Source organism: Eublepharis macularius, chromosome 17 (genome assembly GCF_028583425.1).
Source record: "Eublepharis macularius isolate TG4126 chromosome 17, MPM_Emac_v1.0, whole genome shotgun sequence".
Lineage (NCBI taxonomy): Eukaryota > Metazoa > Chordata > Lepidosauria > Squamata > Eublepharidae > Eublepharis > Eublepharis macularius.
The window spans coordinates 3,792,825-3,819,074 of NC_072806.1; the positions used below are offsets into that span (position 1 = coordinate 3,792,825).

General features: G+C 45.7%; 1 protein-coding gene across 2 annotated transcripts; it reads left to right on the forward strand.

Annotated features, from left to right (window-relative positions):
* Positions 1-7,593: 7,593 nt before the first annotated feature.
* UBE2J2 (ubiquitin conjugating enzyme E2 J2) lies at positions 7,594-25,750 on the forward strand. 2 transcript variants are annotated; one of them, XM_055002044.1, is made up of 8 exons: positions 7,594-7,720; positions 11,745-12,006; positions 14,516-14,646; positions 16,250-16,290; positions 17,799-17,901; positions 20,566-20,704; positions 21,764-21,844; positions 22,971-25,750. In XM_055002044.1, the coding sequence occupies exons 3-8, from the start codon at positions 14,516-14,518 to the stop codon at positions 23,253-23,255; spliced, it is 780 nt and encodes a 259-aa protein (XP_054858019.1). In that variant the 5' UTR covers positions 7,594-7,720; positions 11,745-12,006; the 3' UTR covers positions 23,256-25,750. The 2 variants fall into 2 exon arrangements, with proteins under 2 accessions (XP_054858019.1, XP_054858018.1); XM_055002043.1 differs by lacking the exon at positions 11,745-12,006.
* Positions 25,751-26,250: the final 500 nt, after the last annotated feature.

Sequence of the window (26,250 nt, forward strand, 5' to 3'; positions counted from 1 at the left end):
AATGGTTAACAGAATGAGCCACAAACAGGTAGGCTGGAACCAACCAGCTTTTCCACTGGTAGAAAGGGAAGACAGGGTGTCTCCCTTTGACCACCAAAAAGGCTATGCTGGAGATCATGGGACCTTCGTGAAGAAAAGCCATGTGAGACAAAGGCTGTAGTAAGGAGGAAAATTGGTCCAGACTGAGTGAAAAGAGTTGGCTAGATTGAACCCAGTACAGTCCTGCTTCTTTGAACCTTTCCTTCATCGTGCTTTACAAAGTCAAGTCTGCTAATATCCCCTTTTTGTCCCTTCTCTTTATTTTTTCTTCATCTGTTAGTTTTGCTTTTGTTTGTAATTGCATTAGGATATGGAGCGTGTTTTGTGACCGGATGGTTGCTGTTTTATATTACGCACAGCCTTTGGAAATTGACATGGAAAGGTGGTATTCAGGTCTTGCAAAGAAAAACGAAACACCATAATCAAGCATCTCAGCCACAACCAAACTCACTCAATGGACCCAGTCTCCCAGCCTCAAGCCATCACTTGCAAATCAGCACCTGTTGCTCCACTCTGCATTTCTGTCCTTATTTTTCTTATGGGTCCCTATCTATGATCCTTGCTCCTCCAGTTCAGCCACTCTTGCTATCCCTTGTCTCTGTCCTGCCTTCCCGTCCAGATCAGTATTGCTGCTCCTCCATTGTAAGTCAGTGTAATATAGTGATCAATGTAGTATATCAGGGCTGATAAAGGTTGGATTCAAATCTCCACTGTGCTATAAAGCTGCCCAGGGGACCCTGGACAACTCACCATACCATAGTAAGCAGAGTCCGTGGGCTCAGAGGGTTGTGTCACTCTGTCTGTCTGTCTGTCTCTCTCTCTCTCTCTCTCGCTCAGCCTGTGCTGGAGTTGGCCATTCTAACTGCAGTAGCCTCTTAAAAAGAGTACGCTGAAACACTTTCTGAGGAATCTGCACAACATCTTCAAATGCCCATAGCGCAGTTCCAAACATGTACACTTGGAAGTGTGCCACTGAGTTCAATGGGACTTACTCCCTAGTAACCATGCTTCAGATTGCATCCTCAGAGTCATAGATCCAGAGGAGTTAGCCGTGTTATTCTGTAGTAGCAAAATCAAAAAGAGTCCAGTAGCACCTTTAAGACTAACCAATTTTATTATAGCATAAGCTTTCGAGAATCAAGTTCTCTTCATCAGATGCCTGATCAAAATATAATATGTAAGTGCTCGATTTTTGGGGTATATCTTATTTTATATGCTTGCAACCCACCGTTGAGAGTGCCTATCAGGATGGAAGGGCAGAATAGAATAAAAATAATAAACTACAGACTAACACGTACTCAGAGTAACACAATTCCATAGCTAATGCGCAGCACCTAAATCCCACGCAACCGTTTTTCCCTCCCAACCTCAGTGACAAATAGCTCCCCATTTTCTTGATAAGCCTCCAACCAGCTGTCAAGCTAGTTGGTTTATAATATCACTGTGGGGACAGGTTCCCGCACCGAGGGTGCAGCATTGCATTTGAGTTGAAAATGGATCTTATCAGGCTGCTCTTCAACAAATTAACCCCAATCCGTGCAGTTCTAGAAGTAACAACAAAACACCAAAACAACACCAAAACCTGGGACACAGGTGCCTGGAGAACCCTGTGTGATTGTGCTTGTCTGGTTTGGCAAACCATGAGATGCAAACAGGCTGGCTTTGAAATGGGGTTGCAAACCATGGTATGTACTAACTGTAGCTAGGCTAGATGTCTGAACCGGCGAGCATGGCGTGCAGTCAGCCCCACTCTGCTGCATGGATTTAAATGGCAAGATACCTGTGCAGGTAGGATTCCCAAAATCCAGGTGGGGCCTTCGGATCTCCTGAAATTGCAATTGGTCTTCTTACTACAGGAATCAGTTCTAGAGGAAGTGGCTGCTTTGGAGGGTGGACTCAGGGGCATTATATCCTGCTGGTCAATCCCGTCCCCAAACCCTTCCCCCCGCCCCACAAATCTACAGGAATTTCCCAGTCCAGAGTTGACAATCTTACATGCTGTACAGAGAGGCCTGAAAAGGATAGGCAACTCCACAAACGGATGTTTTAATAAATCTCCAAAATATCCCCATGAGGCAAAACAGGAACGGTGATCTCTCACAGCTAATGGCAGGAAACTGGAACTATTCCAGGTCAATCAGGAGGACCACTGGAACCAATTTACTTGTTGATGACTTTCTTCCAAGTTAAACAGGCAGGGGATTGTCACTCGTCATCCCACTGTCACAAAGAATATATCTGTACCAAGATCAAGCTTGCGATCCCATGCAGCTTCAGGTTGTTTTGCTGCTTGAGGAAAAACTTGTTTTTTTTTCGTAATTGATTTATTGTCTGAAAGCACTGCACACTCCCACTTCTTTTTGTATGCAGGATTTGCACAATTGGGAAATTGTGCTTCTCCCTCCTTTAAATCCTTTATAATAAATAAGTAATAAAATAACGATTTCCCCCAATGAGGCTCCCTTTCTCTTTTGCATACAACCCAAAGGAAGCTGCTTTCTTTCACACAAAGGTGTCCCCACAGTCTGGGTTCCAAACTGCAGCGCTTCCCTGCCCCCTGCCCCCCCCCCAGCAGCTTCTTCACAATATAATTTTCCATTTGTTGTCTTTTGTGGTTTTTTTGTCATTCTTCCATGCTTTCCCTAATCGGATCAAAGATGGTTCGATAAAACATGGAGAAAGGAGAAAAGCGCAGAAAGACAATAAATGAGAAACGAAACAACATTGTGAGGAAGCTGACAAGAAAAAAAAAACTAGTGCAGTTGGGCACCCAAACTGGGAAAACCTCCTTGTAAAAGAAGCCTGTCTAATTGAGTCTTGCCTGCTCTCTCTGACAGGGGATCCCCGGGGTCTCAAACAGAGAAAGTTCTTTTCCTGTCACACCAGTTTGATCCTGAGACCAGCAAAACATAAGGTCTACCACTGAGACACATCCTCTCCCCAAAAGAAGGGTACACATAGAGGCCTGTGATATCCACACGCAGTACTGTAGCCCAGACATCCAAAGCCATTTAATACTGAGCTGGAGCAGTGATCCATTTTATCTTAGTATAATCCGGGTGGCAGAAACTTTCCAAGGTGTCTCCAGGGAAAGAATAAAATTCTCAAGGATTTTCTTAAATCTGGAGCTGCCAAAATTCTTTTATCATTTATTATTTATTTTAGACTTCTATTCCGCCCTCCCCGTGAGTGATTCTGTTGCCCCAAGAGCCTGCCTGTATTACCCATTGCATATGACCAGTCCTACTTGTATTCTTCAATGTTACGAGATGTTCACTTACTTTGGCTATGCTTCCTTCCTGTGATATTGGACCAGCCTCCACACCTGAGATGAATCTTGAGGACATCAGTTGCAAAATCCTGGCTTCTTCCCTTCCTTGATGGGAAAACATCCATCCCCGATCCAACCACCATGGAGACTGGATACTTTCTTCTAAACGAGGAGCAATGCTGATCCCGCAGTGTAATTATGGATCTATTTGCATATGGGAGAAGCAAGACGGAAGAGGTGTTGAAAGCATTTTGGGAGATGAATTTACCTAATAACACACTAGCATTCGTGTTTAGATTAAAATACCAGATAGGTGACTTGGCAACTGCAGAGCAGCACTGGATTTATAAACTGAGCAGGGGAGTGGAGAAAAAGTTTGGGTTATATGGAAAATCCAACCAGTTGCCAAATACTGCATGATGACAGATAATTGCTTCACTGACTGGGTGCAACAGAGGACTTGTTTTCATTATTTGTGAAGAAAACAAAACAGAACAGGGTAAAGGATGATCTATAAGGCAAAGGTGTGTGAGCCTGAACAAGAAAAGTGAAGCCAGCTGCCCAGAGTGTTGTAAATCCACATGTATATTTATACTGTAGGAGTTGCCGGGAGAAGTCACAGACTGATCTCTCTCAGCTGAGCAAAAATAATAAAACACCTTAATTATATGTTGCGTTTTGGAGAGTGCTTTTCATCCCCAAAGCATTCTGATTAGTAGGACGTTCCTTTCATTTCACAGAAACTTAACAAAGCATCTTATAAACCACAGGTCAAATATACAGGCGAGTCATAGGAATTAACTCTGACAACCTTTGCCTCCTGATCTAATTTAAGGTAGGTAAAATGTGACTTTTATTTTTATCGCTGCAAAGTGCTTCAGCATTTTGGATGGTGTATATGTGGAGGGGGGGCAGGGCTTTAGACATTACTAGTGCTTACACTCACTTCTGTTTGGGTTCTTGTTGACAAAATTTTAAGTGCTTGAGGTTTTTTAAAAACATATCAAACTCTAAACAGCCTAAACGCAGGTATCTAAAGGACCTAGGGTTGCCAGCTCCAAGTTGGGAAATTCCTGGAGATCTGGGGGGTGAAACCTGGAGAAACCTGGAGAAAGTGGGGTTTGGGGAGGGAAAGGACCTTGGCATGGCATAATTCCATAGAGTCCACCCCCCAAAGTAGCCATTTTCTCCAGGTGAATTGATCTCTGTGGCCTGGAGACCGGTTGTAATTCCAGGAGATCTCCAGCCACTACCTGGAGGCTGGCAACCCTAAAAGGACCATATTTTCCTGTATCAACCTGTCCATCTTCTGAGATCATCTTAAAAGGGCCTCCCCATCGCTAACCACAGATGCTTGGCACACCTTCCTGCAGGGGCCATTTCGTAGAAAAATAGCTGGAGGAACTCATCAGCACAATTTATTAGCATATGCCATGCCCCTTGCCATCGCAGGAAGTGGTTCATTAGCATAACTGATTTGTGTATGCCACACCTCCTGACATCACCTATCCTGGCTGTTTTGGACTCAATCCTGGCCATTCAGGGCTGAAATTGGGCCCAAAATGGCAAAAAGGGGCTGAAAGTGGCCGAAAAGGGGTCCAAAATGGTCAGGATCAGGCCACTGCTGAGCGGAAGAGTGATCCACCATCCATCAGAGGCCCGATCTGGGCCGTTTCGGTCCCAATCCAGGCTGAAACGAGCCCAAAATGGCCAAGAGTCAGGTGGGCGGGGCCACCTGACATGTGACCTCTTTGGGGAACTGCATTCCTGGGCGTTGCCCCTCGAAATGAGCCCTGCCTTCCTGCCTAGACATTTCTCTTATCAGGAAATGGCTAGAGGTCCCTGTGAAATCTCAAGGACTTCAAGGGCAATCTTTCTTTTCCTGGGCAGAATGATGCTGGAAGGAACGTAGCAGTGATTCATGCAGTATCCCTTTAGCCTTTCAGCACTAATCCCAGAGAGGTTAGACAGCGCATGGGTGCCAGGAGAACTGATGGAATGGAAGTGGATGAGGCGGTGCCCTATAAAACCTGTGTGGGTGGCCATCTTAATAAGACATGGGAAGGAGGAATTACATAAAATATTTTAAATAAATATCCCAAGGTATCCATCTGTCCTGTCTGTCTGTCTTTCCAACTAGCTATTCTTTATTTTAAAAAACAGAATTTTGATTTGTACCTGTTTTAAAAGGTGGAATGTTCTATCATGGACATGAATGAAGTTCACCAGGTGGGCTTTGGCAAACCACTCCGCCAAGCCAACTCACAGAGTCTGAGGAACAGGAGGCATCCATTTATGCTGCTCTGAGGAAGGGCAAGATAAAAAAAAATGGTTAAAAAAGTTGGATATAATTTCATGACTTGTACTTCCAGTTTCAGCACACAGGGCCCACCAACATGAGTCTCAATATGCCAGTTTAACAGGGTGAAGAAAAATTTGGTAAGAATTTTTCACAACTGTCTTCAGAGGAATAAAAAAACAAGTGTCTTGCCATTTCTCCTCTCTGCTGGATACAACAGCAAAGCATCATAAACCTTAGCAATTGCCACTACTTGATACTTGGAGAAAGAGTTCTGTTTTAGCCTCAGCCAAAGATTTAGATATAACAGCATATAAATGCATTACATAAATAAAATAAATTATGCATGCCCTCCCAGGTGTGGGCCCTAGTGCTTATGGGAGATGCACGCTGCATGTACCAAGAGATCCTGTGCCCTTTTAAAAGAGGTTCCTGTCACAAAATGGACTGGGAGAAGGGTGTGCCCTTTTTGACAATTAAAAAGCCAAAGGCAATTTTCACAGGGGAAGGACACCTACATATCCAGGGAGTCCATTTATTTTTGTTTATTAAAATATCTTAAATTCCTTTCTTTTCAAACAAGGAAAGAAATCTACATGGGCTCTCAGAAACATTGTTTTTGCTATTAAAAAATGAAAAAAAATGCTAATCTTTTCCATAAAAGTACCAACCCACACTGCAAATAAGCCCAAAGACACAGTCTACTGTGTCCTGGCAAAGCCAGGAACTCGTTCCTTTCAGAAAAGGTGCTTTGTACATGTTCAGAGACAACACCTTTTGTCCATTTAAAAGGGTTTGAAAAATGGGATTTTCCTCTCTGAAGAACACATTCTGCACTCACATTAAAAACTCACTTTGCTTTAACACGCCCTCCACCCCAATATTATTATTTTGGATCTTGTCAGTTGCTAGATTGATATTTGTTAGATATTGGAAGAAGGATGTTGTCCGGTGGTTGTTGGGGGTTTTCCGGGCTGTATTGCCGTGGTCTTGGCATTGTAGTTCCTGACGTTTCGCCAGCAGCTGTGGCTGGCATCTTCAGAGGTGTAGCACCAAAAGACAGAGATCTCTGTCTTTTGGTGCTACACCTCTGAAGATGCCAGCCACAGCTGCTGGCGAAACGTCAGGAACTACAATGCCAAGACCACGGCAATACAGCCCGGAAAACCCCCAACAACCATCGTTCTCCGGCCGTGAAAGCCTTCGACAATACATCGATGTTGTCCGGGTTTGTTTTTAAAAAAGATTGATAAAGTTTAAAAAACCTGTTTTGACTAAATTATTTTACAAGGAAGAAAAAAATGAAACTTGTTACGAAACAAATTGTTCCTTTTGGTTAACTCACATTGAACTGAATGTTTAAAGTATGTCATATGTACCTTTTGCTGTTTATTTTATAGTTTGTCCTATTTTGTTTTCTGTGTTTAATTATTTTAAAAGACTGTGCCAAGACGGAAAAGGCACTCTGCACAGTCTCAGAGACTTTCAGCCCTAGATGCCATTTTGAACACCCCACCTTTGCAAGTATTCCCGTGTATGTGATGATGGATCAGTTCAGATTTGTGTGAGAATACGCTTGTCCCGTTTGCTTACATAGAGAGGCTGCTGAGAATGTTATAAAAATTAAAATAAATTTGGAAAATAAAAATAGGCTAGGGGAGAGCTGCATGTACTTCTAAGAGCATCCCTGACTAGGCCGCTACCCAGCCTTCGAGCTTGCCAGCCGGTTACCATAGCAACGCTCACGGCCGGCGGCGGATGGGAAAAGGCCAAAGTTCTCCCGCGCAAGCGCACATAGGGAAACGTCCCTGAACCATAGACTAGCAAAGTTCTAGAACGGCCATTCCTTTGCCTTCTGAAGAGAGCTTTACCTTCCGCCTCTATGGCTTTTCTCTCGCAGCCTAGCGCGTTCCCCGGAAGTGTCCGTCCCTTTCTCGGCAGGAAGCGGAAGCCTGGCAAGGGGGAAGCCGGTCCTAGCCTGGGCCTGCTTTGGGCTGCCATCTTGAACGGTGGCGGCGGAGGTCTGAGGGGACCCGTGGAGCTGTCCGGGCGGTGTGGCCTGACCCCGGAGCCCGAAGCCGCACGAGAGGGTGCTGGCCCGGCAGGGAGAGGTGAGGCGGAGACGCAGATCCCAGCTTGACTCGTTGAGGGGATCTGGGATTGTTGCCAGCTCCAGGTCGGGAAATTCCTGGAGATTTAGGGATGAAGCCTGTGGAGGTGGGATTTGGGGAGCGGCCTCAGCGGGGTATAATGCCATAGACTCCATCCTCTGCTGCTGCTTTCTCCAGGGGAACTGGTCTCTGTGGCCTGGAGGTAGGTTGTAATTCCGGGAGATCTCTAGCCACCACCTGGAGGCTGGCAGCCTTGGGTGGCAGGCGAGAGTCCTTGCGACCGAGAAGGGAACCCGTTGGGGCGAGAGAAGTAGCTTGTACGGTGGATGAGTGACATAATGCGTAGAATCAAAAAGAGTCCAGTAGCACCTTTAAGACTAACCAATTTTATTGTAGCATAAGCTTTCGAGAATCAAGTTCTCTTCGTCAGATGCATGATACAGAGACTGGTCAAATACAGAGGAGGAGGGAGGAGAAGGAGAGGAGAGAGAAGAAGCAATTAGGGGGGGAGGGGGAGGGAGCAACCAAAACATTCCTTTGCTACTATATGTAAACATCTCTTTTTAGTGTGTGTATCAGTTGGCTTCAAAGGAGTTTGCCCTGTTAGTCTGTAGCAGCCAAACAGCTAGACCGTCCAATTCCAATGCAGTATGAGCCTTCGATAACCACGTTTCCCACTTCCAGCTGGTGGCTGGAGAGCTTCCAGAATTACAACCGGTCTCCAGGCAACAGAGATCAGCCACCTAGGAGCAAATGGGTGCTTTGGAGGGTGGGCTCTGTGGCATTATGCTCTGCTGAGCCCTCCCCTTCCCAAACAGTGCCTTCCCTAGGTTCAAGCCCCAAATCTCTGAGCATTTCCCAAGTGAGAGTTGGCACCCCTAACTGATGAGGCCAAGATGGACTGAAAACTGCACTGAGCATAAGGAATCTCAGGAGCGGTCTTGGGGGGGAGCGAGGGCAGCTGTCCTGACCCTTGGAAGGGAAAAGGTAAGGAGGCGCCCACCTGGGTCCTGCCACTCCAACATTCTGTTTCCTAATAACTGTCTTGTGTGAGGTCCTGTAATGCTGTCCCTCGTCATTCTCCCAGCAGCGCCTGGCGCTTGAAGGTCGACTGCTCTTGAATATAGTTTCCAGTAGGTAGCCATGCTGGTCTGCAGTAAAACAGCAGGATTTGAGTCCAATGGTACGTTGGAGACCCACAAAATGTTCAGAATGTAAGCTTTCGAGAGTTAGAGCTCCCTTCTTCAGATACTTTTGGTATTATTTATTTATTCATTTATTTTATAGTCCACTTTTCTCACTGAGACGGATTACACAGTGCAAGTGAAATACAGTGTAATCAACAGCCAGGACAATTAGTGAACAAAATACAGTAATGAACAACAGTATCTGGTGTTTATCTTTGGTATTTGAAGAAGGGAGCTTTGACTCTGGAAAGTTTTTACCTTAAAAACCTTGTTGGTCTCTGAGGAGCTGCTGGACTCCAATCCTGGTCCTAAAATTGGTTTCCAACTCATGACTGATTAGAACAGGAAAACTGCCTTGCTGGATTCCAGCAGCGCCCCCTCCCCCCCTTTACCCTGGGTTGCCTGCCAGTACAGCTTGTAGCCTTCCCCCATCCATACTGGCCACTGCTCTACTGAGACATGCTGCCTGTGAAGCTCGGAAGTTCTGTTCAGCTCAGCAGAGTAGCCATTGGTGCATTGGACCAAAGTCTGAATTTAGCTCTACATTCAACGTTGGCTATGCCCACGTCTTTTTGGAAGCTCACGTGGGATTTGAATAGTAACAGTTGTCTTCTGTGGTTTGCCCTCAACATTTTATATTAAAAGGTAGATTGCCTCGGGATGCATAGGCTGTTTAATTATAAATACATGCAGACTGTCTTGTTGGATCAGGTCCTTCAATTCTGGTATGGTGCTCTGAAGAACAGTGGACAAATCCTTCCCCAAGTAGGTGATGAAGGGAACAGCTCTTTGCTCTTGTTTACTCCAGCATCTGGCATTTAGCAGTATCCTACCTCTCAATGCGGGGGCTCAGTTCAGAACAAATGAATGACGGCACTGGCTTTGCATTCCAGCGCCCTGTTTACAGTAAAGCTGGAGAAGTGTCTATAGGAAGGCCACAGGCAAGACCTGGAGAATAATTACCCTGTCCTGTTGCTTATTCCCAACATCTTAGATGTACAGATAGGTTACCTCTCAACATGGAAGTTCTGTTCCTTACTATCACAGTTAATGAGAATACGAGCTTCCCTGCTGGATCAAAGCATCCGGCCGCCTCTTGCCAACAGTGGCTGGTCAAACTCTTCTCCTATTCCGCCTCTGACAGGGCTGTTTCCATTCATGGCAGTTCATAAGTCTAGTTGCCATTGACTCACCAGTATAAATTGATACAAACCTTTATAAGAACATAATTATCTTGCAAATGAAACTATCAGATGAAGCATTCTCCGGTTTCGGTATTCTGTTTCGCACCACAGTTGGCTATCCGGTCGCTTGCCCATAACTTCCAAGGCTGACAGCATCCCAGGGTCAGTTTCTACAGAATTCATTGGGTTGGCCTTGTCCGGCATGCAGATTGGATCACCGTCTCAAGCATTTACGCTTTGAAAACCGAAAAGCAAAGAGTGAGGCTAATGGCCAACCCCTTCTCTTTGTTTCTTGCATTGGGCTTTCAGGGGCATAGTGCCTCAAAATATGGAGGTTCCATTCCTGGTACTTATGGTTAGTAGAACTTGATAGACCTGCCTCTTTGACTATATTTGAATCTTCTCTAGGAACATAGTAACTGCCTTGCTGGATCATATCATAGCCCAATTTCAGCAGCTTGTTTTGATATCATCCATCTAGACACCTGCAGGAGTTTACAAGCAAGGGTGCGCAGCGTGTGGCGCTTCCCTGTGGCTTGCTTTCAGTAGTTGGCACTCCGATGTATACTGCCTCTGTACATGGAGGTTCCATTTTCCCCTCATGTCTCATAGCTGTTCATAGACCTCTCCTCCCCCCTGAATCTATCTGAACCTTTAAAAAAGTCGCTTGAGGAAATTCCACAAGTGAATTTCACCAGGTGACCCCAAATTCTCGTATTTTGGGGGAGAAAATGAATTCTTCATTTTGGCCTTTTGAGGGAAGCAATGTAGCACAGGAGGGGCCTTTGGGGGACACTTTAGTGTGAAGGGTGAAGATTCATGTTGTGAGGTTGGCAGTGGGGAAGAGAGAGGCGTGTGCACGACTGGTGCGGCAGAGCGAGTCCTTTCTAATACAGGAAGCCACCCAAACGATCTCCTTCTCTTTTGAGGGGTGTGTGGCATTTGTTATCGGGTAATTAAGGTCATTAATAAGTATAGCCATGGTGTGTTAAGGTTTGGGAGATTCGATGGTTGCGGTTAATCATTTTTTTTTTGTTTTTGAAAGGGGAAAACATATATGGGACCGGGGGGGGGGGATTGAGAGTGGTTCTGGTCTGTTTTGAGTGGTGGTATCAGTCTAGCTTAGGAGGGGAGCCAGAGGCTTTTGATGGGGTTAGGAAGGGCACACCTTCCCTTGGCCAAAGTTAATGGTATGGGGAGATGGAAATTTTGTGAAATGCGAGAGGTGGTGGGACAGAAACTAAACCTTTCCAGTAGGGCAAAATGAACGTTATACTTCTTAAGTCTGGTGGCTGTTCCTGGAAGAAGCTCTGGCTAGTGTCGGGGCATCTCATAGCTGTGGTCAGTCTTGTGTTGTGTCTCAGTTTACAAGAGAGGGTTTGGTAGAAGGGTGCGGATTCTTTTGGAGCGGCTTACGTGGGAAGAAGTTGTACTGCCCCATTGGTCCATGCAAAATCCCCCAAACGAGAAGAAAATCTGTGGCCTTTGGTTGACTCTTATTTCTTTGTGCAACGTTTCCAATTTATCTCTGCAGTTGTTAATACAGAGACTATAAAGGTGCTTCATGTACCTCTCAGCCTACAAGGGATCAGTATGTTTCATTAGGCATTTGGGGTGATTCTGTATGGACTTTGGCCGGCTTCTGTATTTCAGTGAAAGAAAGAAGAATGGAGGTTGACTGAACAAAGCTTCCCAGAGAACATGCTGTAACTCTACAGCACAGCAGTCTCTCTAAGCTTACCGCCTGCTGGCATCTCACTGGAGAAACCGGCAAGATCAAATCTTGACACCATGGCCTAAGGCTTTCCACCCTTCCGTTTTTTAAAAAATCTTGTGACATCCAGCCTGCCGAGGAGCCCTGGTGGGCCTGAAAGCTGCAGTGGTTTTGTGCTAATTATGGTTGGTCCACTGAAAGGTATTACACGGATTTTATTCTCCTGTGGGAAGGCATTGCTGGGGGCAGGGGGGTGCTTAGATGAAAAAGGAGATGGAAGTGTGCTATTAGCAAATTGGCCCTGTCTTAATTGCCGCATGCCCTGTCATTGGCAATTAACATATAACCCCCACCTTCCATCCCCACTGGGAAAACTACTAGTAGTTTGTTTTGCTACATTTCCTTCTCTTCTCCCCCCTCCCATCCTTAAACTTCAACGGGAGCTGCTAGGTTCTTCTTCTTTTTCATCCCCTCATCCAAGCAGTCCACCTGTGGGTGTCCTGCATACACTTTGTTGTAGTTAATGGAATGGAAACCTTTGCCAGATTCCCAACCTTTGACAAAAGCAGGGGACTCGTTGGACAGCCCCAAGGCCAAAACCTCCCAGGGAGGGCAAAACTCATCTTTGTTATCTGCAGAATAGCCTTGGATTTCCCTTGCTGATTAAGGGTGGGTTTTTCCCCCCAGTCCTTTGGTAATTTGTGATTGCCTGTATTGACTGAGCAGATCCAAACCTTATCTGTTGTCTTCCACAGTTCCTTTCATATCTCTGCAGAAAAGGGGGGGCAGGGGAGAGAAGACACCCCCCCCCCCAAATCTGCCTTCTAATTTAAAAATGTTTGGTTGCCTGGAGGGAATCTTTTACTTGCCCTAGGTGGCTACATCTGATGAACAAAAATAGGTGGTTGTTCCTCCAAGGCCAAGTTATTTAGGTTTAGCATTATTTTTGAAATAGAAACAGGGCAGCAATACATGAAAGTGGGGAGACTCTCATTTCGGGCCTTGCGGGCTTGCATGTTTCCTTTCCTTGCTTGTTTTCCTTCCTCTCCTCCTCTTCAGGATTTCCTGTAACCATGTTTTCCTGTAGTCTCTAGGGGGTTGGGGACAGAGTGATGCATAGGATAGGAAAAAGTGGGAACTCCTTCTCTCCCCCTCCAGTAATGCTAGAAACCAGTGCAGTTGATAAGCAATAGGATGGACAAAAGGAAGTCCTTGTTTGCTCAGAGGGTGATTGGCTTGTGTAATTCTCTGCTGCAGGATGTGGTGATGGATGCTGGTTTGTTTGGCTTTAAACGGAGGTTAGGCAAGTTCATGAAGCAGAGGTCCAGCAATGGCTATTATTAGCTGCAGCGACTAAACCGAACTTCCATGTTCAGAGGCAGTAGGCTGGGGGGGGTAGCAACAAGGGACATTTTTGTGCTCTGCTTGTAGGTTTTCCAGGGGCATTTGGTTGGGTGCAGCTCTTGCATTCCCAAGTGGTTGGTGCAACCCTTCAAACTTTTCAGATCTCGCTTTTGAGGTTAGCACTAGTCACTGCCTTGTTTAGCTCTCCTGGCAGACTATGACCACTGCTGTCCACAGATGGAGTAGAGAATCGGGTGAAAAACAAGGATTCCACGAACAAGGATTCCCAGAATAGCCTTGACGGTTTGGAAATTTCTCCAAAGCGTCAGAGGACTTGAAATGGGTTGTACCAGATTGCGGTGGAACGGGTTATAGTTGATTCCTTTCTCCCTGTCCCGGAAGTATTTTGTGTAGCTGAATGCAAAAATAAGATTAGGATCCAGTAGCCCCTTAAAGGTGCTATCGGACCCAAGTCTTGCTGCTCTACTACAGACCAATGCAGTTACCCACCTGGAACTATCGGAAAGCAAAAGTGTATTTGATATTCATCTCCACATGCTACATTCCCCCAACCTTTCCATAGCTTCCTGCCCTCTGTAAATATTCCCACCTCCCCACCCCGCCACCACCACAATGAATCAAAAAGCTATCGTTTGCTTCTGTGCGCCTAAACTGAATGGCTGACTTGTCAGTGGCGCTTGTTCCAGAAACACCAGCCCTGTTCTGCTTTCTGTTTCCTTCCTCATAACAGATTCGCGGGTGCATTTCCTTCTCTTTCGGCTTTTGATTGTTCTGGCAATTCTGTGCACCTTCTTTCAGAAGAGAGAGAAGGAATTCCTAACTTGCTTTAAAAATACACATTCTGAAGCTGTCTGAAAGGTTGAAATGGGAACGGGCTCTTTCTCCAGGGCTGAGGTGCTGGTTAAAGTGCCCCATTATTTCCCCCTGCTTTCACTGCAGTGATTCCAGGCAGCTTGCAATTAGAAATGCTAATAATGTCTCTGCCTTAAATACTTGGAAGTCCTGTGGCATCTTCTGCTCAATGCACTGGCTTATTGCTCTTCATTTATGGCCACTGCAAGCTTTAATGGTTGCTCTCTAAGTGGCTTATCTCTTGGTTACGATGAATGAAATCCAGTATGTTGTAGCAGTTAGAGCATCAGCCTAGGACTGGAAAGATCCAGGTTCAAATCCCTGTTCAGCCCTGAAGCTTGCTGGGTAACCTTGTCAGTTACTTCTCTGGCTCCTTCCTATAACTTCTGTGTGGTGGTGGTCAAACTCACCTGCCCGGTCCTCTTACTGCTGCCCTTACAGCCTCCCGGAAGGAGAAGCTGTGTAGGTATAACCTTTCCTTCTTTATCAACAGATGAGTGGCAACAGTAACAAGCGAGCACCCACAACGGCCACCCAGCGACTCAAACAGGACTACCTGCGCATTAAAAAAGATCCAGTGCCTTATATCTGTGCTGAACCTCTCCCGTCAAATATCCTTGAATGGTAAGCATTGGAAACTAGCCTGGCTGCTACGGACAAAGTTTTGGAAGGCCCACGCCTGCCCCTAACCGTGGTTCCTCAGTGCGAGATGGTTGTGTGTATAACCTTTGTCACACTCTGTTGTGACCAAATGATGCAATTTGCGATGAGGGCAGTGAAGGAGCTGATTGCAGGGGTCAGTTTAACCCTCCTTTTGAGTAATGTTGGTTGGTGGTAAATAAATTGAATGTTGTTTTATCATCATCATCATCATTATGAGGCAGAGAATTAAACCTCTCCCCCATAGGTAGCTAACATCTGTGCATGTTGAGTGCACAAATTGCCCCACCACTGTGTGGGATTGCCGGAGGGTGGCCTGGCTTCATCCTTCCATATTCCACGTGTGCATTTTTAATTTTTTAAAAATGTGTTTTGTTTAGAATTTTATGCTGCCTTTCCACCCAACATGGGGCTCCCAAGGTAGCAAACAGTCAAAAACATGTTCATATTGAGCACACTTATTGCCCAGGGGCAGATGTGCACATAGACTCGCTGTCCAACCTACCAACCAAGCGTGTCCTGCCTTCAGTCTTCCATAAGTCTTCCATAAGTCTTCCATAAGAGGCACATGTGCCTCTTCCCCGTTAGCTCAAAACTTGGAGGCAGAAATAATCATCATTTATAAAAATAGCAATTAATACTCCTTATCTTCACTTCTCCAATGTAACAAAACCACTGTTGCATCAAATGAAACTTTTCACCATGTTAAGGTCACTTGGAACATCTGAGTACCCTGGGTGCATACTGTTTTCTTTAATATCCCTATAGTGACACACACACACACCCTTCCAGGGGATTTGAACTATTGCGGAACATTTTGAGGCCATTGTAGAATACACAGTTATGAAGTATACCAGCGTCAGGAAAACGTTATTTTCAGAAAACTCCTAATTGGTAGAAGGTTTCCAGGTTTATTGAGAACATGGGACTTACGTTGTTTGTTGATTTTGTATGAGAATCTCCACAAGCTGTAGGTGCAGTTTTAACTTCACAAAGCAAGAGTCCATACACTGGATGCCTTAAAAGTTAAGGTATAGCAAAGCCATATGGAAGCAGTCATGAATCTGCCATTTTAAGAATGGAATAAGTGTTTCTGCAGGTTTGGATCAGGGCAGCATTCTTGGCAAGAACCCCGTCACCAGCTGGCTCTAGAAATCGACGAGTGCTCCGTCAGTAGACTGAAATCTTCCATTTTCCACCTTGATAGAACGTTCTTGTTTTCAGTGTACATGAGCCCTGCCATTTTCAGTCTATATATGTCTCTAAGAGCATGGGAACCCCAGTAACAATGTGTAATTTTTCTGCTATAGCAAGCTCAACTGCTTGCGTATATGTTATCCTGCAGGTGCCATAGCCACTGGTGGTTTGTGACCTTCTGGTATTGCTCACGGGCAGTAATTGTTGACTTACCTGATAGGTCAGGTCAGGATGGGGACATTCCTTCCAGGAGTAAGTGGATCTAAGCACTACCCAGAGGTAGAGATGTGTTTGTAACTTCCGTGTGCGTCTTCTCCTCCCTATCCTGGAAATCTGACAAGCGTAACACAAGCCTCTTTGGTTCCCTTAGGCACTATGTGGTACGGGGACCGGAGATGACACCATACGAAGGTAAATATTTGTAACTTTGTACCATCAAATAACAATTGAGTAAAGAAGCCTTTGTCAGAATGGAGAAGGCAGGGCTGAGCTAACATTTGAGCAGCATGTTTGTGAGCAATCAGAATTCTGTTGTGAAATTGGGTGAAGATAAGATGGGTTCAAGGGATGCGTGCGGTAGCAGATACGGCCTGCAGGGTTTTTTTTATTTTCACCACTGTGGCATGAAAACCTAAACTGTAACTCGCTCTACGCAAGGCTGCCCTTGGGCTTGATCCGGAAACTTCATCGGGTCCAGAATGCTGCTGTGCGTGTCCTAACTGGAGCTTCGTGTAGGACACACATTACGCCTATCTTGCGGCAGCTTCACTGGCTCCCAGTAGAATTCCGGATCCAGTTCAGGGTGTTGGTTCTGACCTATAAAGGCCTAAACGGACTGGGACCAGCATACCTAAGGGACCGTCTCTCCCTGTATGTGCCCCAGAGAGCGCTTCGTTCAACTGGAAAACATCTACTCGTGGTCCCTGGCCCTAGGGAGGCTCGGCTGGCCTCTACCAGGGCCAGGGCCTTTTCGGTCCTGGCCCCAACCTGGTGGAACTCTCTGTCTGAGGACACTCGGGCCCGCCAGGATCTTGTATCATTTAGGCGGGCCTGTAAGACAGAGATGTTCCGCCAGGCATATGGCGGAGGCTAATTTCAGCCCATCAGTTCCGAGCCTTCCATCGGTCTCCCTCTACGAGGGGTATGGAGAGTCCACTCCCGCTGGTTGCCCCGAAAGGGGCACAGTATTTTATCTGTTTTTATAACTGGTTTTAGTTGTTTTTTAATCAGTGTTGTACCTTGCCCTGAGCCCGCTTGCGGGGAGCGCGGGTTAAAAATAAAACAAACAAATAAATAACTACCAATGAGCTTCTTTTCCATTTTGGTGCCTTGAAGGCTAAAGGTGATCGAAGAAAACTAATTCTGTGGGCAAGGGTGGGGAAGCAAAGTTTAAAGTGCAGTTGCTTTATTGGCTCATTTATGAGCGAATCCCGCACACCTCTAAGTCTCTGCTTCATTTACCCAGTGCACACTCTGTGCCAAACCAGTCAGCATCCATTGTAGATGGCAGCTTTGTTGACACACTTTGCATTAATTGAGTTTTTGAACAGTCTTCAAAAGCAGGCCCCATATAGAGTGCCATGCAGTAGTCCAGCAAGGATGAGATCAGAACCACAATGGCTGACACCTTTTCCCCAGGACTTTGTTCCAGAAATTGTTTACCAGAGATCTTAAAAGTTGAGGTGTTGGGATTTGAAATGTCCCTGGTTGTCGCTTTAGGCCCTGGATCCCCTGTGATAAATCCTTCCTATGCCAGTTCTTTTAAAGAGCTGAAGGCAGCCAAAAGAGGGTGATATTCAGCAAGAAGAACTGATAGCTTTTAGGCTCTGAGCGCCTTGCCCAGTTCCTGTGAGATCCCTCGATAGCTTCTGCTGCCTCCCAAGCAAGTAACTGTGTTTTTGTTTCCCCTTGTGTTCCAGGTGGCTATTACCATGGGAAACTGATTTTCCCCAGAGAATTTCCTTTCAAACCTCCAAGTATTTATATGATAACACCTAACGGAAGATTTAAATGCAATACACGGTAAGTACAGTATGTGTGCTCGGTTATTTAGGGGCAGAGAGTTGCAAAGTCCGAGAAGACTGGAGTTTTGGCTTGTGGGTACACGAGTGGAGGGGTCGGCCTGGTTCCCAGCATAATTTGTTCTTCGTCACGGATTTTGGCTGGGCCCCCAAATCTCCTTGCCAAAAGATCCTCTCGCTTCCTCCTCCTTGGCATCCTACCAACATATTCAGCTGTCTTGTGCTGTCAGACCATTGCTGTGTCTAGGCACCTGTGTATGTGTGTTGTGAACATAATGAATCTGGTTTATACTGGTATCATCTTGTCCAAAAGTGATCTGCTGTGACTGGCCAAAGTCTCTTCTCACCGCCCCCCCCCCCCCCGAGGCCTGTCCCAGCACTGCTATCCTGGACTCTTATGCACGTACAGTATAGTTGATTATTACAGTCAAAGACCAGCACAGAATGTCCAAAAGGGGTTCCTTCGGGTATAACACACAGAATAACAAAACATAAAACATAGTTTATACATAAATTACAATATAAAATCCCCAGTAATGAATATTTAAAAATCAATTGCATTACATACTATTTGCTTACGAATTTTACAAGCTGCTGCCAAGAAACTAGCAAGGGGACCAGTAATTACTGGTTAGGCGCCTAGAAGAAATGTACAAGTATGCTCCGTATCAGAACAACCCACGATCCTACCTAGGAAAGGAAAGAGAAACTTTGCATGGATTTCCCTTTTGCATGTAAAACACGTCCTCTGCTGCCAATCCGTGGGTCCTCCTGCAGACCCTGTGAGAGGGAAAACTGGGATTGAAAACCGCAGCTCACACCAGTGACAGTTGCTCTATTTATTTACTTCATTTGAATTCAGACTTTCTCCCCAGTGGAGGACCAAAGTGGCTTACGACATTCTTACAATGAGCCAGCGTGGGGTAGTGGCTAGAGTGTTAAACTATGATCTGGGAGACCCAGGTTCAAATCCCCGCTCTGCCGTGAAAGCTTGCTGGGTGACCTTGACGCAGTCACACAGGGTTGTCGTTGTGAGGATGAAATAGAGGAGAGGAGAAAGTTGTAAGCAGCTCTTGAGTCCTCACTGGAGAGGAAGGTGGGGTATAAATGAAGTAAATAAAATTCTCCCCTCCTCTCTTTTATCTTCACAATAACCCTGCAAGGTTATCTGCTCCATATGGAGAAACATACGGAGCAGAGGTCCATCAGTGGCTATTAGCCACAAGGTATAGATGGAACTCTTTGTCTAGGGCAGTGAGGCTCTGTATTCTTGGTGTTTGAGGGGGGGGGGCAATCAGTGGGAGGGCTTCTAGCGTCCCTTCCCCGCTGGCAGACCTCCTGAGGACACCTGGTTTGGGGCCACTGTGTGACACAGAGTGTAGACCTGGGTGGGCCATTGTCCTGATCCAACATGGCTTCTCTTATGTTCTTATGAGGTAGGATAGACTGAGAGTGTGGGACTGGCCCAAGGCCACTCCGAGCTTCTGTGGCAGAATGGGGATTCAGACTTGGGTCTCTCACATCCTGGTCTGGCACTATAACCACTACACGGCGATGGCTCTCGGTTACAAGTAAATCACAGCCGTGACTGCCAGTGAAATTCATCAGTCCCGAAAAGGAGAAGGGAAGGAGAAATCGGGGCACAAGAGGGGAGGAGCACGTGGGCCCTCAAGCTGTTCCAGATTTCGAAACCTCTTGTACCTTTTGGGGATCTACTTCTAAATATGCTGTACTTCATTTCCCACTTGCAAATTAAATCCATGCCGTTTCCCCCTCCCTAGCATAAAACGCAGGCAACTCACAGAATTCACTGAATGTGTTTGTAATTCATTTTTCCCACATGTAGTGTTCATAAAGGCGTAGCTTTAGTAATTAACAGGATTTTATTTCATGGTCATTCACACACTTGGAAGGGGCAAAACCACCTCTTCCTGTTCTCTCCTGTTCCCTCCTCCTCCTCCATTTATTTATTTATTTAATTAGATTTTTCTGCGAATGAGCTCAGGGCAGCTAACAACAAGAAAATACATTATACATTAAACTCATATCCAAATATCTAAAAACAAAACAACGAAATTACAAACTAAATATAATACAAAACTGGCGCCGTGAACGCTACAATAAATATCTAAAAGCCATGGATATAGCTGTTGCACAGGCCCAGGGCAGCTGCCGGTGGAGCACAGGTTGGAACATCTTGTTTTGCAAGCCCTGCGGAACTGTACCAGATCCTGCAGGGCCCGAATCTCAACCAGGGGTGTGTTCCAACAGGCTGGAGCCAGGACCAGACGCATTCCTGTGGGCGGTGGACCTCCCAGAGCTGCTTATCTGCACCGTATCCTTCCTCCTGGCCTTGTGAATTATCTGCAAGAGCTTTGCAGCCTACATTGGGTTCCTGAATCCTGACTCATGGTTTCGGATCTGTGCCTTATAAGAATGTGTTGGACTTGCTGCTTATCTGTACATTATTTTGTTTGCCCTTTTCCCCCAGTTGATCCTGGCTTTAGTATTTATTTAATGCAGTTCTATCTAACTGCTCCAATTAAAATAGCGCAAAATGGTTTTAAGCCCCCCACCTACCTGTCCCTAAGCTGCTTGGAACATGCGTTTGGAAAAGTCTCTCTCCAAATGTGGTTTGAATAACATTTTCCCTCCTTTGTCACAGGCTATGTCTTTCGATTACTGATTTCCATCCCGACACATGGAACCCGGCGTGGTCGGTCTCAACAATCCTAACGGGCCTCCTTAGTTTTATGGTGGAAAAGGGCCCCACTTTGGGCAGCATAGAAACGTCAGAGTTCACCGTGAGTAACCGCCCAGGGTAGCAATCTGTTGGTTGCCTGTTCCAAAATGAGCACCAAAATTGGTGGCAGTGGCAAATTCATCCCAGTAGCAAAGGTTTCTTTGTGCATGCATCTGTTTTTTAAATATTAGGTTCCAGTTTGACTTTCTCCGTCTAAAACTCCACTGGGACTGCAGAAGTAGAAACTTCAGGATAATCCAGAGGCAAGAAGTACGACTCACATGTCCCATAACAAAAAACATAAGGAGACGGGGGGAGATAGTACGCTTTGCAAGTTCTAAAGCTGCATTTCCCCTTCTCCCCTGCAAGTCACGTGGCCCATGCGTCACGTCTCCGAGGTCTGGTGCACACTTGTAATACTGCTTCCTCCCCCCATCCATGCATACAAAAAAAGTTACGATCCCATCCTGCACATAGTATCTCATCAGTCACAAAGGAAAAACATCTCTTTCTGGGAAAAATACTCCATAACTATTGTGGTGTAATTGTTTAAAGAGCCAGTTTGGTGTAGTGGTTAAGAGTGCGGGACTCTAATCTGGAGAACCAGGTTTGATTCCTCACCCCTCCACTCGAAGCCAGCTGCGTGACCTTGGGTCAATCACAGCTTCTAGGAGCCTTCTCAGCCACACCCACCTCACAGGGTGTTTTGTTGTGGGGATAATAAGAGCATACTTTGTAAACTGCACTGAGTGGGTGTTAAGTCATCCTGAAGGGCGGTATATAAATTGAACGTTGTTGGTAGTTAAAAAACCTTTCTGTCCTGCTTTTCTTCCAAAACAGCTCACTGCAGAATTTAAAAATAATCCTGCATGGAACGATAAAACGATAAAAAGAGAGCTGGGATGTTGGGGAGGTATATATAATTGATAAAATGAGGCCCATTGCCACTCTCTGATGCCCTCTTCAAGGGCACCGGGGTTGATGCCTCACGAAGATGGGCCCTGTCCCCCCCCCCTTGGGTTAGTGTCCAGAAGCATGTTTGTTAAGGTGGGTAGGGATATGTCTCTGTAAAGAAGCCTCCCCTTTATGACTTCCTCTTTTTCTTTCTTTCTCACTACAGAAAAGGCAGCTTGCTTCGCAGAGTTTAGTGTTTAACCTGAAAGACAAAGTTTTCTGTGAATTATTCCCTGAAGTGGTAGAGGTAAGGATCAACATGTAGAAGCTAGCTAGTGCCAGACGCACAAAAGATTTAATTTTAAATTCCAAGTCTACCTGGTAAGGGTGACTGTGAAGGTAAATTGGGGGGAGGGTGGACAAGGAACAGGTATGCTTCTCTGAACTTTTTGGGGGGGAAGGGCAGGGTTAAAATATTTTTAGAAAATGCTTCCTAACACCTTTAATCCACTCTTCTGCAAAAGAGCTCAAGGCAAGCATGAATTGGTAATGGTGGGGAAAGACCTAAAAAAAACCCCATACCAATGATTTAAAAGTCTGTTTCCTGATTAATCAGGATGGAAGGCAGTGTTTTAATGAATAGAAAGGTTGTGAGTTTATTTATTCACTAGAATTATACCCCGACCTTTTGTTTAACCATAAATAGTTAGGGGGCTTATGATAAAATCCATACTCAGCAGTTAAAAATGGAAGGTGTTCCCTTCTTCCTGGAATCTTCTGCTATGCAGAGATTCCGTAGTAGATACTGATTTGAAATGGTTTCCTAATATATATACATACGCCACTGCCTTATACTGAATCAGACCAACCATCCATCAAGGTCAGTCTTGTCGGGTCATACTAACAGCAGTTTTTGAGGGTCTTAGGCAAAAGTCTTTCCCATAACCTACTACCTGCTCCTTTTAACTGGAGGTTGCCGCTGAGCTATAGACTCTGAAATACTCTGATCCAGATGTCCAAAGGGTTGGTCTACATATGCCCCAAAATAAGGCAGGCAAATGGACTGAACTGCTTCCGATGTCAGGCAGCAGAATTCCATTTTGGTTTGTTGGGGAGGGGGTTGGGGAATGCTCCTCTGCATTAAAAGAAAAACCTTAACCTCCCTGCAAGTGGAAAAACTAGTATAGCTGGAAGTGTGCTGGCCTAGAAGCTTGATGTGCTAGCTTTCTTTTTGCAGGAACTTTTAAAAGATAGATCAACATTGACAAACAGTGTTCCTCGCCTGCAGAAAATGCATTCTGCTACCTTAGGATATCTTATTCGTGACTCGTTCTGCAGTTGACTAGGGGACTGTGTGTGTGTTTGTTCATGTGTGTTTGAGTATCTTCCACTGAGCTTCCCCCCCGTCTTCCTCCACATTTTTTCTGTTCTAGGAAATCAAGCAGAAGCAAAAAGCGCAAGAGGAACTCCACAGCAGGCCCCCGTCACTCCCGCTGCCAGACGTTGTTCCTGATGGGGATGCGCATCACGGTCAGAATGGGCTGCCGCTCCTTAACGGGCATCTGCCATTGGCCGCTGCTAACCACCCGGGCCTCCAGCAGGCCAATCGGAACCATGGACTCCTGGGCGGAGCTTTGGCGAACTTGTTTGTTATAGTTGGCTTCGCAGCCTTTGCCTACACGGTCAAATACGTCCTGAGAAGCATAGCGCAAGAGTGAAGGCGCTTTGCCCCGGTTCCATGACCAAATTAGTGGTAGCGGCAGCAAAAAAAACGCATTTGGGGACACTCTGGGTATCAGACTTCTGACCCCGGGATAAATAACGTGATGTACAGGTAAAAACAAACATTGGTTTGGCTCATGGGTTTAGTTTTGGGGACAGGGAAGGTAGGAACGATTTTTTTTTAAAAAAAGAACTTTAAAATTGGAAGCAGATGTGATGGGGATTGAACAAATAAAGACGGTTAGGATCCTCTCCCTCTTCCCGAAATGCCCAGCTTTCTCTTAAGAGTAAAAAAGAGCAAACTCCCAAAGATTGCTAGCCCACAAATGGATCTTCTGTGGCGATGTTTTAATTGGCATTAAAGCCCTGTTTTGTCTCCTGAAATGCGCACAGCTGTTCATGTACCACCTGGGGTTTTCCAGAGATGTGGAAGGTTGTGCCAGACCAGAAAAAGGGATGGAGACGAACTCTTCCATCCCTGCTTCTTTTTCATCCTCTCCTTTGTCCTTGCCCCTTTGCCTTGGAGAGTCCTCAGTTCTGGGGAGGAGTTGCAGAAGAAAATTCCAGACCCAGGGGAGGGGTGTAATGCACTTCTCCCTCTGAAACGCCCCCTCTCCTGGTTCACTCTGCTGTCCATCGTCTAGTTCCCGCCCTAGCCCGTGAAACAATTAATAAAAATGAGATCTTTCAAGAAGCATCGGGTGACCGTTAGCAAAGTTCCCTTTGCAAAGGGCCGTGTGGCATAGTGTTAGTTCTGTGCGTGTGATTTTTTTTAATTGAGGCGAGGGGAAACAAAGTTTTATCCCACTTTTGTCTCCCGAGAGCGTGGCGACTGTGAAACTTGGTGCTAAAAGGGGAAGGAGAAAGTCCGTTTCATAAAAGGAACGGGGGACACCCTTTGCTGTCTGCAGTAATCACGGTGATCCTTGCGCCGTTCAGGATAACGCAGCGTGTGTTTTTAAGCGTGCATGTTCTTTGTCCAAATAGTCAAAATAATGTAACTTTTTTTGGCTTGTGCTTTGCGGGTGGTAAGAAGAAGCCATGCTGCTGCCGGGTACCCAGAAACTGGCCAGTGGACTGTGAAACCGGTCCAGTCTCTGGGGAGGTGTCTCACAAGTGTTTTTAATGCAGGGCTTTTTGAGTTTGTGTTTGTCAGTGTTTAGTTCTCAAAAGGAACCCCCTTGATTTAAGATGCAGTTCCGGGATACAATCATATTAGTGCTGCAACTGGCCACAGGCTGTCACCTTTCTTTTAATATTTTATTTTAATAAAGAGAAAATCCAGAGCAGATGGTTTCAGAAGGGATTTGGGTGAATTCCTTTAACATTTGGGGTGCTGGAGAAGTGAAAGCGTGACAAACCACGTAGATTTCTTGAAGATGCCCCCTTCCCGATATTTCCATATTGGCAGTTCAGCCCCATCTCAGTTTGTGCAGTTAGCAGATTCAGTGGAGCGATGCTTCTCATGAAAGGGTGTGTTTTGTGTGTGTGTGTGTGGGGGGGGTCTCTCTCTGTGTTTGAAAGCTGTCCTGTGCCAAAAAGACACTTGCTCATAGAAAGCTAGTGTGTCAGGAACCAGGATTCTGCTACCAAAGGAGTTTGTTTTCAGTGTGATTTGAGAGTATTCCAAAATGCAACCTTGCATGTCAAACTGAACTGGGGAAACACTAATGGATCCCGTCTACTGGATTTTCATAAGCGGTTCATAGCTGTATAGCCCCCCCTTCCCTTGGGGCAAAACTCCCATCACTGGCTGTGTAAGGGTAGGGGCGCCACTCACATCAAAGGTCCGAGAATGTGCCATTTCAGCAGCCCCAAACTCAAAGTAGTGGTTCAACCTTGCCTGATAATAAAACTCCTCATAATGTGTATTTTAATAGCTAGCCTAGGAGATGACTTGCATTAGGGAGTGTGTGTATGTTTGTGTGTGTGTGTGGGGGGGTGTCTTCTGAATCCCTCCCTCTAATTTTTGCCTTTGCCCAGAGGCAGACTGGAGTGCCTTTCCAAACTCTTTCTGACTCTTAAAAGTCCCATCTAGAAAGTGAGGCATTCTCTTTATGATTCCAGGTTTGTCAAAAGTATGACTTAAAATCCAGTATACTTGCGTTTTTAATTCCACCCCCCACCCCAGCTCAATAAAAGTTACCTCCTGTGTTCTAAGAATGCGCTATTCCCCCCTTTCACCGCACCTTTTAAAAACCCAAGCTGCTGGTTTTATCTTCCTTTTTTCTAGCCTAAAAAAGAGAGAACTTTGATCTCTGCTCGGACTGGATAATTTGAGGTAGCTACGAGAAGGCTAAGGGTGTGTGCATGTTGATGGGAAGCACAGATTGAAAGCATTAAATAAACCCATGAGCCATTTAGGGTAGCGAAACAGCGAATATCTGCTTTGACCAATTTCTCTACAGTAGGTACCGATTAGGCGACGGCAACTGGATAGATCCATACAATGAAAAGAAATATCTTAAAGAGGAGACCTTATTTGGGGGGGTGGGGGGGGGATTGCCGAGGCGAGAGATGAGCGTGCTGGGGGATGACTTAAGATCTGTATTTATGAAACACTTTGGAGATTTTAGGCTTTTTTTTTTTCTTCCTTTCCTTTTTTGGATCAAATTTTATTTATGACTGTTCTTCACCTTGGCTTCCTGTACATGCTTTTCGTCGGCTCTCATCATGGGAAGATCTTAATGTATCTCTCTTTCTACAAAGGCCTCTGTTTTCTCTGTTACACACTGAAACGCGGCATCTCTGCTCTTTAATGGTCTGGGGGTGCACACAGGAGTGCCAGAGCTGGGGGTCTTGGAGAAAGTGGCTTTCAAACTGCATGCTGGTGAATCCTCCTGATTCCTTCGTAGTTTATCCGAGGGTTCTTCAGGAAGAAACTAGCAGGTGTCCAGGATTCTCTGGGACAGTATGATTGTCACTACGAAACTTCCTCTGCAGTGTGCAACCACGTGGGGGGAGAAAAGAGCAGGAGGCCAGTAGCACATA

Coding starts and splice junctions, on each gene's coding strand:
- UBE2J2 (XM_055002044.1), top strand. CDS start 14,516: ATGAGTGGCAACAGTAACAAGCGAGCACCCACAACGGCCACCCAGCGA. Junction 14,647..16,249: donor CCGTCAAATATCCTTGAATG/GTAAGCATTGGA, acceptor TGGTTCCCTTAG/GCACTATGTGGTACGGGGAC. Junction 20,705..21,763: donor TAGAAACGTCAGAGTTCACC/GTGAGTAACCGC, acceptor TTCTCACTACAG/AAAAGGCAGCTTGCTTCGCA.